At 43.6% G+C, this 14,639-nt stretch overlaps 1 protein-coding gene across 1 annotated transcript in view; it reads right to left on the reverse strand.

The window, feature by feature from the left end:
* GALK2 (galactokinase 2) overlaps window positions 1–14,639 on the reverse strand; it is a 72,018-nt gene that overhangs the window by 38,248 nt on the left and 19,131 nt on the right. Inside the window, exon 5 of the mRNA XM_039490429.1 lies at window positions 10,709–10,855. Within this exon, the coding sequence (XP_039346363.1) occupies window positions 10,709–10,855 (147 nt within the window). The remainder of the gene's footprint in view (window positions 1–10,708; window positions 10,856–14,639) is intronic.

Raw genomic sequence — 14,639 nt, forward strand, 5'->3', positions numbered from 1 at the left:
CTGTTTTTAGGTGGAAAGGTTTTTTGAAATTACTCACAAAAGGGCTGGTCAATTTTCCACCTAAATTGTTTTTATGGAAAACGGGTTTTGACTAAATGAAATTTTTTCACTAAAAGTGTTTGCTTTCTGCAGAAAGTCTCAACTTTTTGTTGAAAAACTGAACACCCAAAAAGTTTTTGGTTTTCAGCTAAAAAACTTTGATTTTCATTTTTGTTCAGTGAAAAGTTGAAGGGGGGAGGGGGGAGAACTTGTCTCATAAGCTCCAATCATAGAGTCATAGATTAGGGTTGGAAGAGACCATCCTCAGGAGGTCATCTAGTCCAACCCCCTGCTCAAAGCAGGACCAACCCCAACTAAATCATTCCAGCCAGGGCTTTGTCAAGACAGGCTTTAAAAACCTCTAAGGATGGAGATTCCACCACCTCCCTAGGTAACCCATTCCAGTGCGTCACCACCCTCCTAGTGAAATAGTTTTTCCTAATATCCAACTTATACCTCCCGCACTGCAACTTGACACAATTGCTCTTTTTCTATCATCTTCCACCACTGAGAACAGCCGAGCTCCGGCCTCTTTAGAACCCCCCTTCAGTTGAAGGCTGTTACCAAATCCCCCCTCACTCTTCTCTTCTGCAGACTAAATAAGCCCAGTTCCCTCAGCCTCTCCTCATAAGTCATGTGCCCCAGCCCCCTGATCATTTTCGTTGCCCGCTGCTGGACTCTCCAATTTGTCCACATCCTTTCTGTAGTGGGGGGCCCAAAACCGGACACAATACTTCAGATGTTGCCTCACCAGTGCTGAACAGAGGGTAATAATCACTTCCCTCGATCTGCTGGCAATGCTCCTACTAATGCAGCCCAATATGACTGTTAAGGTCATCTTCCTAGCCTGTCATTCTGACTACGTCACCCCTATTCTTTCACTGCATCAAACACAGACACAACCCAACTCTGTAAGTTTTGTTTCCTCTTTGTTTTTCAGACACTCACCTTTTTAAGGTATGACATTTTGTTACACTGTTTCCCACTAGAGCCTATTTCATTGGGAGTTTACTAATCACTAGTTTAGTTTCTTTAATCTTCGTTGGGTCCGTGTGGTGATAATGACAATAGACAATGAATTATAATGGAAACAGAAGATGATCCACTTTATATGACTTTTCCTCACAAATATACAGTCAACTGCTAAGGAAGTGTGTGAGTGAGAAGTCCAGGTAAGGAAGATTGAACTGTAATAGTCTACCTGCTCAAACAGAGCTTAAGGGCCAACGACTCGGATTTTCATCCTGTGCATGGGTTGGGACAGGGTGTAAATTGGGACAGAAGGTGGCCCTTTGCATCGAAACATTTTCCATCAAAACTGTCAGTTTCAATATATTACATACCAGTGACCAATCCCTTTCAACCTCACATAAACCTTTACAGAATTAAACTCATGTAAGATTAAACCCCTTAAAAGAGTAGGATAATTAGTGAGTGGGAGACAGGAAAATATTTGTTAGTAAAACAAATTTAGTGTTGCTTGGTTTTGTTTTGGAAAAGCACACAGTTCATTACCCCTAAACTAGATATATACAAATCTAGAACGACTACAAACAAAATGAATTGACTTTATCTATACAATGATGGTATATATTTACATTCACTTGAGTTATTTTATGTAAGACATCTCGGGCAAGGTTAGTACATCAGGTTTTGCAAATAAAAGAATGCAGGAAAAGTGACACTGTAACATTTAAGCTCTATAACAAAAATTCAGTTTCCTTTTTGCTTGAAAGGTAATTACTTGTGAGGGAAGCCCCTATTATCAACAGCCATGAAATAGTGTGCTACAGCCTTTAAACATTTTCACTGTCAGTGCTCTAAGAGCTCTTTTCATCATATAACTTCTGAGAAATGAAGGTATCTATCTATGTGTATGCATGATCAAAAAATCATAGAATCAGGAGATGCAAAAATCCTATTAGTCCATCTAGTCTATCCCTCAGCCAATGCAGGAATGTTTCCTAATTTTCATTTACCAATGTGTTGTCCAGTTTCATTTTATATGTCACAAGCAGTGTGGCTTTCAGCCCTTGCTTGCACAATAAAGTGTGGAAGATTTAGCGCCTGAGGAAAAACCCGCTGCAGATTTTTCATTTCTTCAATGGGGTTTGGATCAGGTCTTCAGCTCATAGTACTGAAAACTATAAAGCTACAGATATAGATGACTATTTCATATGTATAGCAGCATATAAAAGCAGCATGACATGATCATTATTATACATCACTAAAGACATAGTTTAAGCCAACATAAATGTTCAGAGTCTTTCAATCTCAGACATTGAGTATATGATCCAATAGCATCTGGGGAGAAAAGGCCTGTTGTTAAATTATATTTTGTGTATAAAATAACCTAATACTTAGAGACTAATGAAGGTTACCATCTGCTTACAGTCTGCATGCTAAATTCCAATTACCTGAATTTCACATATGTTTTGCAAGGTAATGATACTTATTTTCATCAGAAACAAAAAACTAGTCAGATATTATCTGGATGTCGTCATAACCACAGTAATTTTAACTTGACGTCGTCTGTCCTTTAAGATACTTAAATGGTGGATTTCCAGTCTGATTCATGAGAGATTATGGCCTTTGATTACCACACAAGCTGCTCCGAGAGCTCTGCTTCCACTTCATTTGAATAAACACAGTCAAACCTAACAACTTGTTAATAGCTCTGGAATTTTTTTTTTCTATGGTGAGAAGGAGGCCTGGAATCTTTGATAGTGCTTTATAACAACAACATCTTAAAATATAAAGTCTACATGTGTATTTATAGATAAGCAACTTTGTTTTCCAGCACCAAACTCAATCACCTTAATTTGACAGATACTTTTAAAATAGAAAGGAAATGGAAAAACTCCCTGTAGTAATGTTATAAAATAATCTAAATTTAACCATTGCACGTATCATTCTATAACTTCAAGTCACTTTATAGACATTCATCCTCACAAAAACTCTGGTAAGGTAGCTGACTGTTACCCTATTTTACAGGTAGGGAAATTGAGGCCAGCGGGGAGGTGGCTAAAGGCCACCCTTCCTCAATGCACAAGGGTTTCAGAATCAGGGTGGGATCTTCCAAAGACGTTGGTGTTGGCCTAACTCTTCTCCCATTGAAGGCAATGGAAGTTCTACCATTGACTTCAGTGGGAGCAGAAAAGGCGAATGCTGAATGCTTTTGAAAATCCCACTGCTCAATTCTGAGGGTGAAAATCATCCGGGTGCGAATGATCAGCACAAAGCCCCCAACATGCTAAAGCCCAGCTTTAGCGGTGGCACTGGGGACCTCCGGTTGTATACATACACTGCAGACGCATTTTGATTTTGTTTACACTGGTTTGTGTACTAGTCTTGTGGACAACATACTTATGTTTATTTTTGTGTGGTCTAAGCCTCCAAAGTTTTTGCACTCCATTAAATATGACATGGTGAGCTGTGCGGGAGAAGACGGAGATCGTTGGCGCGCATATTCTCAGAAGCCTTCACCTAGCTGTTCTATTTCTCTAGATGTGATTGGCTCTGTAAACTTTGGATATTGTTTGTTTCCTTGTTTCTCTGTCTAATTTGAACTCCTGCTGGGCTGTTTGGGACCAAAGAGTCAAAGCTATTCTATCACTTTATGCATCCTGAGGCCTGCACAGCTGGGAATTTTGCACATGCTCAGCCTGTGCGCTTTTCTCTTTTTTTAAAAAAAAGACCATTAGACTATTATTATGTCATTTACAGTACACAGTGTAAACCAACCACAAAACTTAATTTGGTTTCTCTATCCGTCATTTCATATTTCTCTTTCCTCTTTATTAAGGGCACTGGCATGAAACAGAACTTTTGCTTTTTAAGCATTTATCCACTCCTGCTACTTACCACATAAGACTTTCTGTGAAATTACAATTAATCACTGTGAAAATTATCCTAAGGTGTCATACCCCAAAATTCCGGTTGGTCTGCATATCTGAAATAAATCCTCAACAAATGCTAGCAGTGCCAGCTCAAAAACCCAGTGTTTTCTCTTCTGAAAGAAATTACGATCCTGTTCCAAAACCCATCAAAGTCAATGGAAAGAGTCCCATGGGTTTCAGCATGTTCTGGATCAGGCCCTGTGTTGTGTGTTGTGTATAACTCAGCTGAGAAAACGACAGAAAACATTGCTTTTCTGTCTAAAGTTTCCAGAATTAGTTCACAAAGATCAACAAAGAGTCCTGTGACACCTTATAGACTAACGGAAGTATTGGAACATAAGCTTTCGTGGGTGAATACCCACTTCGTCAGATGCAGTTATCTATGTGTACGCAGGATCAAAAAAATCATAGAATCAGGAGATGCAAAAATCCTATTAGTCCACCTAGTCTATCCCTCAGCCAATGCAGGAATGTTTCCTAATTTACATTTACCAATGTGTTGTCGAGTTTCATTTTATATGTCACAAGCAGTGCGGCTTTCAGCACTTAATTGCACGATAAAGTACGGAATATGCGTCTGACGAAGTGGGTATTCACCCACGAAAGCTCATGCTCCAATACTTCTGTTAGTCTATAAGGTGCCACAGGACTTTTTGTCACTTTTTACAGATCCAGACTAACACGGCTACCCCTCTGATACTTCACAAAGATCCTGATCCTACAGCCCTTACTCAAACAGGGTGAAATTGACCTTGTTCAGAAGACTACCACAAGGCCTATAAACCACTTAAATCCCAAGTAAACACTAGACTTAAGCTTGTTTAGGCCTTGCGGTGGCTTTCTGTACAGGGGTATGTTTATCCCACATGTAAGTCCTGCTGAAGTCATATTGATGGATCAGAATGGATTTAGACCAACAGATGGTACTTTCACTTCTATTTACAACAGACTATTTTAAGTGTGGTTCTACACTGAAAAGTGACTCTTAAAAGAGCATCCTGCAATTCCATTTTTACTGTCTCTCAATGATAGCCATAAACACGGAACACACTCTCCTCCACCCCCTCCACATGGCATTGTTAGGTAGACACTTTTCAAACTAAAACCACATTTAAAGCCATGGGTCCTCTGAATTTCCTTTTTAATTAAAACACCATTCACGTATCTGAAACACTGCATCCAAGACTAAAATAATGCATTTAAAATAAATACGAACACAACACTTTGTGCTACCTGTGCTATTCACCTGAGCTGTAAAAATGATGTTCTATCAAATGCGCAAAGCTAATGTCCCTATTTATCTTTTCCCAGTGTACTGCACTGCAAAAGGGGGGAACATTGGCCTTCACAAACTGATTCGCCTCTTTCCATCATTATTTCTAATGGCCTAGATTTTCAAAAGTGCCTAGTGATTTAAAGCGCTTCCGGTTTTGGGTGCCTAACTTGAGACAGCAAAAAGGGGCCTGGTTTTCAGAAAGTGCAGAGCATTCACCCAAAAATCACTTTTTTTTTAAATGTAGGCCAACACTTGAATTTAAAATATAAAATATAAAACCATCCATTCTCAGTGTTGATATACAAAAAGCAAAATATTAAGACCTTAGTTGTATATAAAACTAGATTAACATTTTCATTTAAACTGAAATAATGATCCCTGATTCAATATTCTAAGGATTTATTCAATTAGCAGAGTATTGAACCAAAAAGCTAGAAGATATAAACCAATGTAAAAACAACATATCTTTGGCCAAGATAAATACATTGAGTTAATTCACAAGTCAAAACTGCTACATTATAAATTTTGATTTGAAGATCCCTTTCATTGTTATAGTATGCCTCTTGACTAACAACACTCAAAATTAATGCAGTTAGTGACTGATTCAAAGCCCACTGCGATAAATAGAAAAACTCACTGACTTCAATAGGGCTTTGGATCAGTTCCTTAGTCAGCACATGGACCCAAGCTCATATAAGAATTTGGCATCAAGACCTTTTGGGTAACCTCCCTGCCCCAATAACTGAAACAAAAACACAACATAAAAAACCTGAAGCTAAGTCCTAAGGACCAGATCCTCAAAAGTATTTAGGCACCTACCTCACCGCATCACAAATCATAGGCGCTGACTCCGTGGGTGCTCCGGGACTGGAGCACTCACGGGAAAAAATTAGTGCGTGCTCTGCGCCCACCGACAGCCAAGCTCCCCTCCTGCCTTGCCCCACCTCCTCCTCCTCCTCCCTACCTGAGCACACTGCGTCCCTGCTCCTTTGCTTACCTCCCAGCACTTCCCACTGTTTGGTGGCATTAGCAAGCTCCGGGGCAGGGGGAGGAGCGGGAACATGGCGCGCTCAGGGGAGGAGGCGGGGATTTGGGGAATAGGTTGCAATATTGGTAGGGACGGCACAGAGCTGGGGCTGGGACTTTGGGGAAAGGGTTGCAATGGGGGCGGGGAAGGGATGGGAAGAGGCAGTGCAGGGGCGGGGCCTCATGGAAGGGGTGGAGTGGGGGCGGGGCCAGGGGCAGAGAGGGGGTCGAGCACCCAGGGGAAAGAGGGAAAGTCAACGCCTATGGCTCAAAGGCGCAGACACAAAGTCTATGGCCCCCATCCTGCAATAGGATTGCCAACTTTCTAATCGCATAAAATGGAACACCCCTGCCCCATCCCTTCTCCGAGGCCCCACCCCAACTCCCTCCATCCCCCCTCCCTCTGTCACTTGCTCTCCCCCACCCTCATTCACTTTCACCAGGCTGGGGCAGGGGGTTGGGGTGTGGGTGGGGGGTGCGGGCTCTGGGGTGGGGCCAGGCCAGGGATGTGGAGTTTAGGATGCAAGAGAGGGCTCTGGGCTTGGGCAGGGGGTTGGGATGTGGGGGGCATATGGGCCCTGGGCTGGGGGTGCAGGGTCTGGGTGGAGACAGAAATTAAAGGTCCAGGGTGCAAGAGAGGGCTCCGAGCTGAGGCAGGGGGTCGGGGTGTAGTGGGGTGAGGGTTCCAGCTGGGGGTGTGGGCACTGGGGTGGGGCTGGGGATTGGGGGGTGTGGGGGTGCTGTGCAGGAAGGGGCTCCAGGCTGGGGCAGGGGGTTGGGTGTGTAGATCACATCGCAGGATCAGGCCCAAAATCATCTATTTTGATTTCCAATTTGTATAAAATCAGCCACGGAGCAACTAATTTCACATTATTAGACAGCAGACTTGCCTAAAATCACAACGTTTCGCTTTCATAGAATGTATGTAAGTATGTTTAACAATATACCAGGAAGTACACACAGTCCACAGTACAAATGCAAACTCTCTGCGAAGTGCCGTTCTGTTTCCATATCCCATTTCTCATACTTCTCTTGCCCTGTTCTTTACCAAGTACACTTGCATGAAATAGGATCTTTGCTTAAACATCTACATAGTGCACGGACCAAACTTTTGAAAGTGGTTTCATAAATTTGCACCCAGCTATTGCAGCATGAAAATAATTGCACATCCAACGACCTGATTTGTGTGAACAAGTGCAGGTTTCATTTATTCAGTTGTATAACTCCAATCCTGAAGCCTTTTGAAACTCAAGGCTGATGCATCTTGTTTGATTGGTAATTTATTTGAGCCTAATCCAGTGCAAGTCAGTGGGAATCATTCTATTAACGTCACGGCCCCCAATTAGTAAAAATAAATGTATTGCATTAGGCCTGCTCCCACTGAACTCAATGGGAGCTTTGCCAAAGTTGAGTAGATTTGGGCCTCTTATCTATGGCTCCATCAAACCACTGTAATTGCTCTTTCTAAGAATGTATCTAAATGTCGTTCAACCTCAGCCACTCAATGTTTCTCTTGTACGTTTAATACGCTATATGTTTTTGCCTTAGTTTACATAGGAGGTAAATATGTACTTAGCCATCCTACTCTAAGCAATGGAAAAAATGTAGAGGTGGCCTAACCTCAGCACAGCAAGACTTCTCATTTGCAGCACAACACCAGGGTCAATTCACTCAAATAAATCTAATTATTCAAATGTACTAGCTAATCTACCGTGTTCACAAATTTTACCAGAAAACATGACACTAGGACAATTAAAAACCTCATGCTGCTTCCATTGCTGACAAGATTTTTTCATGCTGAAAAGCTCTGTTTATGAGGCTCTGTTTTCCTAATATTAACATAAAGAAAATTTTAAAATCAAATGATACTACTGAACATTAGCATTCTTCGTGTTATGCTAGTGTAGGGTTGGACTGGCATCTTGCTATAGAAAAGATGAACTCTTTTTAAACATTTAATTTTAAATTTTCTATCTTACAAGTTGAATATTAGCGTACTGTAACTGGTTAACATTGTACATCTGGTTGAATTGACTTGGACTGGTATTTTGCCTAAACTATTTTGTGGATGATTTTTTTTTTTAAATAATTCTAGGCAAACTAAAACAATGCCCTTTTTCAGACTTTTATACACAATAATTAGTAACAACATTTTTTTTTGAGCTGACTTATAGCCTCTACAAAAAAAATCTATTTTTAAAAGCCAGCACTGAAACCCAGGTAAGACTGCACAGCACTTTCATTTTGTACTCTTGTTCTTTTCTTTATCTTACAGACGCAAAGCCTCATGTTAGGGGAGACTATCATAGGATCACTTTAATTTCCAGTTACTTTTACTTTCAGTCCACTATTTAAAACTCTCATTACTAGGAAAGAGAAAACTATAACTCAAAGTATCTTCATAAAAATAGTTTTTTGCATCAAGAAAACAGATAACTGTTCAATTCAGCAAAAGGTCAAAATTCCAGAATTTTGGCCACAGAACTCCTACCATTCAGCCAAATCTTATTCTGAAGCCAAAAGTTTCTGTGCACTGCTTCTGCAAAGCATGAGTTTAAGGCTTAGCAACACCCATCAACAGGGACAAAAAATCAACCCTTTTATAACCTTATCAGGACAGTCCACATTGATGACAAGACATTGTAACTTATATAAATTACCTTCAGTTAAAGCAACAAAGAATCCTGTGGCACCTTATAGACTAACAGACGTTCTGCAGCATGAGCTTTCGTGGGTGAATACCCACTTCTTCAGATGCAAGATGCAACCTTCAGTTGTCATTTCTGTTATATCAAATGCCCTGGTGGAGGGGATGGTATGGCAACTTGCACTGATGTATTTTGTATAAGAATTATTGATTACTTCAGGATCTTTAATTACATTAACAATATCTTCTTTGGGGGATTTTTCCTCCAAAAAAAATTACATACATAAATAAATATAGAGACCCCAGAAAGTTCTGGCCTGAGAAGTGTCAAGGTTCTGGAAAGCACCTATCTCTGTCCAGCTGAGAAATCCCCTGGCATAGGGAAGCTCCCAGCTGATACACAGCTGGTACTGCTGGCCCCTACAACACCCACCACTTGGTCCAAGTGCAAGATGCACGTTAGGGCTGGCAGGGGAGGGGCCACAGCATATTTTATACTGAGCTGGTACATGGTTCCTTAGGGCTCCAACGCTTAGAGTGCTCTACTTTACACTAGGGCTCAGAGTGCCCCGGATCCCTGAACGCCCCTATCTCTCCGCTATGCCAAACGTAAGCTTGGTGCAGCAGAGAATCTGGGCCAAGGTAGGTATAAAGCTTTCTGTGCTAGGTGCAAAAACTTGCCTTTGGCACTTTACTTCTTGTTTTCTACCATGCTATAAAGTCTGCAGTGCTGCCACAGACCTCATCCGTGCTATCACCCAACATCATACTCAACACAACCAGACGATTTGCACCTGGCTGACCTTCTTCAGAACAGGTCTGGCATGATGCAGAACTATACTCCAAGACCACGTGTGAGTTTATGTGCACATCCAGCCAAAGGTACATAGTGTAACTTATTTTTTCTTAACAGAACTGTACAGTATTACTTAGCATACAGCAAGCCAGTTCTTAGCGTTCACGTTACCAATTTCTACTAACTAATAAATTTCAGGCTTTCTGGTCACTTTATGGATCATTGCAGATACTCACTTCCTCTGTTATGGAATGTGAATCCACTTATTACAATGACTATGCAACTGGCACCAGTGTACACAATATCTTTTCTCTTCCTGATGTTTGAATTTAAGATTCTAGATTCTACCAGACATTTGAACCAGACTGAACTGTATTGCTCCATGTGGTACCTTCAAACGCCATGACTACTGCAGAAGTGTTTTGACACATGAACAGAAGTCTACTAAATTCACTTACATTGGGTTTGTTTTTGAGGAACAATATTTGTTTAAAAATTGAGGCCTAAATTCTGGATGTGGACTGTAAATGGGTTCATTTCAAAACACAGTGGGGAGAGTGGGATGGAAGATTTCTACTCCTGTTTTGCCTTGACTATAATCCATTAAGAAGCTGCTCCACAGGCTTTCAACAGATGCTGTGCTACTAGAGCCACAGAAAGTCATTCAGGCAGGGAGTATAAGGGTCAGAGGGTGTGGTCCACATGCTTTAGAACATATATGCTCAATCCTGGCTTGCAGAGATTACATCTGGTCCAGGGATGGCCATGTGTGAGACTTGAGCTGGCCAAAATACAGCCTTACAATAATCCTCTTTCTGCAGCTTTAATGTATGCCTGTTTCCTTGCCAAACTTAAAGCCTGCCAAAATTTGGCCAAAGATGTTTCCTCAATTGTGCAATATTTTAAGTTTATATCCAACAGTTTTTTGTAAAAACAATTGCATTGTGTCTTTAAAGTTTATGGATGTTAACAATATTTAAAGTTGTATTTTACAGTTAATACTCTTGGGTTTTACAGTAAATTACCTTTGAAAGGGTCTTTCCATTCGCTGTAAGCATCACAAGTCCTGCACAGCATACCAAGGCACTGGAACTAGACAGACCAGAACTCGGTGGGATGGTTCCATCTAACAGACAATTCATTCCAGTTAAGCTATTAAGACCGAAATGTTCCTAACAATGAAAAAATAAACAATCTGAGTATCAAGTACAGACCGCCTTAGACTTTCAATTATCCCATGCTTAGGAAGAGATTTCTATTGCTGAGTTGTTGAACTACTGACGTGCTGTTTGGTGTCACCATAAAAAGTCAGGGGATTTCTGAAATTTTCATTTCTGGTCCTTAAAAAACAAGATTAAAATTCAGAAGAGAAGTGCATGAATATAAGATTTTAAGACCATTTCATATTTTGGTTGTATCTTGATACCCCTTCTTCACTTAAAAATATTATTTTAAACCCGATATTTTGCATGCTCAGTCTAAGGACAGCAGAGAATTTCTGAGGTCTCTCAGAGAAGTTGTTGCTGCATTATGGGGCTTAAAACGTTTTTTTTTCTCTTCTTGAAACTGCTCTACAGCTCAACTACCACTAATATTTCTCAATTGAAAGAGAAAATAGCCTATTATAGTCTCTACTAAATTAGAAAAGGCACTAAAGCACAGAACTATTGATTTCCATTCTACCTCTAGATACTCTTCTGTTGTGACTCATGCCCTGGGTTCTTACAATAGTCCCCAAATTCAGGGTCTCCTAATAGAAGATACTTCCAGACAGGGGCGGCTCTAGGCACCAGCAAACCAAGCTGTTGCCTAGGGCGGCCAAATCTAGGGGGCGGCAGGCTGGGCCGGTGGACCTGCCGCAGTCATGCCTGCGGGAGGTCCACCGGCGCGAGCGACGGACCTGCCGCAGGCATGACTGCGGAGGGGGCGCTCGTCCCGCGGCTCGGCTGACCTCCCGCAGGCATGACTGCGGCAACTCAAGCGGAGCCGCCGGGCCCGCGAACCGTCCGCAGCCGTGCCCGCGGGAGGTCCGCTGTTCCCGCGGCTCCGGTGGAGCTCCCGCAGTCATGCCTGCGGCAGGTCCGCTCGTCCCGGGGCTCCGGTGGACCTGCCGCGGGAAGAGGGGACCCGCCGCGGGACCGAGGAAGGGCGGCGCAGCACACCGCGCTGCCTGGGGCAGCCTATTTTCTAGAGCCGCCCCTGCTTCCAGAGCCAGCATTCTGCAGTTGTAATCCAAAATGCATTGGAAATTTGTAGAGATCCTTGTAAAACTGAAGTTTAAGAGACATTTTAGCCATGTGGTAGTTTTACATGCAGCCCAAACAGTGACAGCGAGTAAGAATGCAAACTCCTGGAATCAAACAGACATTAAATATAGAATTGGAGAAATGTAGAGCTGGAAGGGGTCTTGGAAAGTCATCAAATCCAGTTCCCTGTGCTGTGGCAGGACCAAGTAAACCTAGACCATCCCTGACAGATCTTTATCCAACCTGTTTTTAAAAACTTCAAATGATGGGCAGGGCCGGCTCTAGGCACCAGAGTCCCAAGCATGTGCTTGGGGTGGCACTTTTGAAGGGGCGGCACTTTTCAAGGGGTGGCACTCCGGCTTTTATTTTTTCAGGGGTTTTTTTGTTTGTTTGTTTTTTGCTTCGGCAGCAGCATGCCAGGTTTTTGGGTGGTTTTTTTTTTTTTGCTTGGTGCGGCAAAAAACCTGGAGCCGGCACTCATGATGGGGATTCCACAACCTCCCTTGAAAGTCTGCTCCAGAGATTAACTAGCCTTCCAAATCGAAAGATTTTCCTAATATTTAACCCAAATGTCCCTTGCAGCAGATTAAGCCCATTACTTCTTGTCGTGCCTTCAGTGGATACAGAGAACAATTGATCCCTGTCCTCTTTGTAATAGCCCGTAACAGATTTGAAGACAGTTATTAGCCCACTCCCTCCCCCTCCGCCCTCTTTTCTCAAGACTAAACATGCCCAATGTTTTTAACCTTTCCTTATAGGTCAGCTTTTCTAAACCTTTGATTCCTTTTGTTGCCCTCGTATGGACTCCCTCGAATTTGCCCACTTCTTTCCTAGAGTGAAGTACCAAGAACTGGACACAGAACTCCAGAAGAGGCCTCTGAGTAGGGCAGGACAGTTACCTCCCATGGTTTACACCCCAGTTACACTCTGGTTACTACAGCCCAGAATGATATTAGCCTTTTTCACAGTTGCATCACATTGTTGACTCATATTCAATTTGTGATCCACTATAGCCCCAGAATCCTTTTCAGCGGTACTATCATCTAGCCAGCTATTCCTCATATTGTAGTTGTACATTTGGTCTCTCTTCCTAAGTGCAATACTTTGCACTCGCCACTACTGAATTTCATCTTTTTGAACTCAGACCAATCATCCAATTTGTCAAAGTCATTTTGAATTATAATCCTGTCCTCCAGAGTGCTTGCAACCCCTCCCAGCTTGGTGTTATCTGCAAATTTTATAAGCATACTTTCCACTCCATTATCCAAGTCAATAATGAAAAGATTGAATAGTGCCAGATCCAGGACTGACCCCTGCAGGACCCCAGTAGGGGTGCAGGTTCTGGCCGGGGGTGCGGACTCTGGGGTGGGGTTGGGGATAAGAGGTTTGGGGTGCAGGAGGGTGCTCTGGGTTAGGATCACGGGGTTTGGAGAGCAGGAGGGGGATCAGGGCTGGGGCAGGGGGTTGGGGCGAGGGGAGAGGCTCAGGGGTTCAGGCTCCGAGCGGCACTTACCTCAAGCGGCTCCTGGAAGCAGTGGCATATCCCTTCGCTGGCTCCTACGCGGAGGTGCAGCCAGGCGGCTCTGCACGCTGCCCCATCCGCAGGCACCACCCTTGCAGCTCTCATTGGAGTGCCAGAGGGGGCCATTGGAGCACATAGGAGCTGGAGCAGGGCCATGCTGCGGCTTCCGGGAGCTGCATGGTACGGCCCCTGACCCTGCACCCCAGCTGGAGCACTGGAGCGGGGCCGAGCCATGTCGTGCAGCTCCCGACTCAGTGCCCCGGCTGACGTGCTGGAGCAGGTCCAAGCTACGTGGTGCGGCCCCAGCCCCCACTAGAGTGCCGGAGCGGCCCCCGACCCAGCGCCCCAGCTGGAGCAGGGCTGAGCTGCGTGGTGCAGCCCACGTCTCAGCTGGAGCGCCGGAGTGGCCCCCGACCCAGCGCCCCGGCTGGAGCGCCGGAGCAGGGCCGAGCCACGTGGTGCGGCCCAAAACCCAGCGCCCCAGCTGGAGCACTGGAGCAGCCCCCAACCCAGCATCCCCACCGGAGTGGGCCAAGCCACGTGGTGCGGCCCTCGACCCAGCCGGAGCAGGGCCAAGCCACATGGTCCAGTCCCCGACCCAGCCAGAGCACCAGAGAGGGGCCGAGCCGCACGGTCCGGCCCCCGACCCAATGCTCCAGCCAGAGCGGAGCTGAGTCACGTGGTGTGGTCCCCAACCCCACTCCCTAGCGGGAGCTGCGAGCCAACTGAAAACGGCTCACGGGCCGCAGTTTTCCCACCCCTGCACTAGGCCAGTAACCCTGTCAAAGAAAAATTAGGTTGGCTTGACATGATTTGTTCTTGAAAAATCCATGCTGGTTATTCCTTATAACCCTATTCTCCTCCAGGTGCTTACAAATTCATTGTTTAATAATTTGTTCTAGTATCTTTCCAGGTATCGAAGTTAGGCTGCCGACTTGAATATCTAAATATTCTTTAATCTATTCTTTCCTTGTTTTGGCTTGCATTCTTACCACTTGTGGTTAATATTAATTGCGTTTGTATACAGTTGTATTAGCAGCTTGGAAAAAAATAGATGGATATTATAGCCTTGGTTCTGCTACATATGCAGTATAATGAAGTCACTTGGTAGAAAGCCTATACATTAATTATATGTATACAGTAAATAATAGTAGATAGTGTGATATGAGAAATATTTGTACAAGAGAG

Source organism: Mauremys reevesii, linkage group 10 (genome assembly GCF_016161935.1).
Source record: "Mauremys reevesii isolate NIE-2019 linkage group 10, ASM1616193v1, whole genome shotgun sequence".
In the NCBI taxonomy this organism is placed as follows: Eukaryota; Metazoa; Chordata; order Testudines; family Geoemydidae; genus Mauremys; species Mauremys reevesii.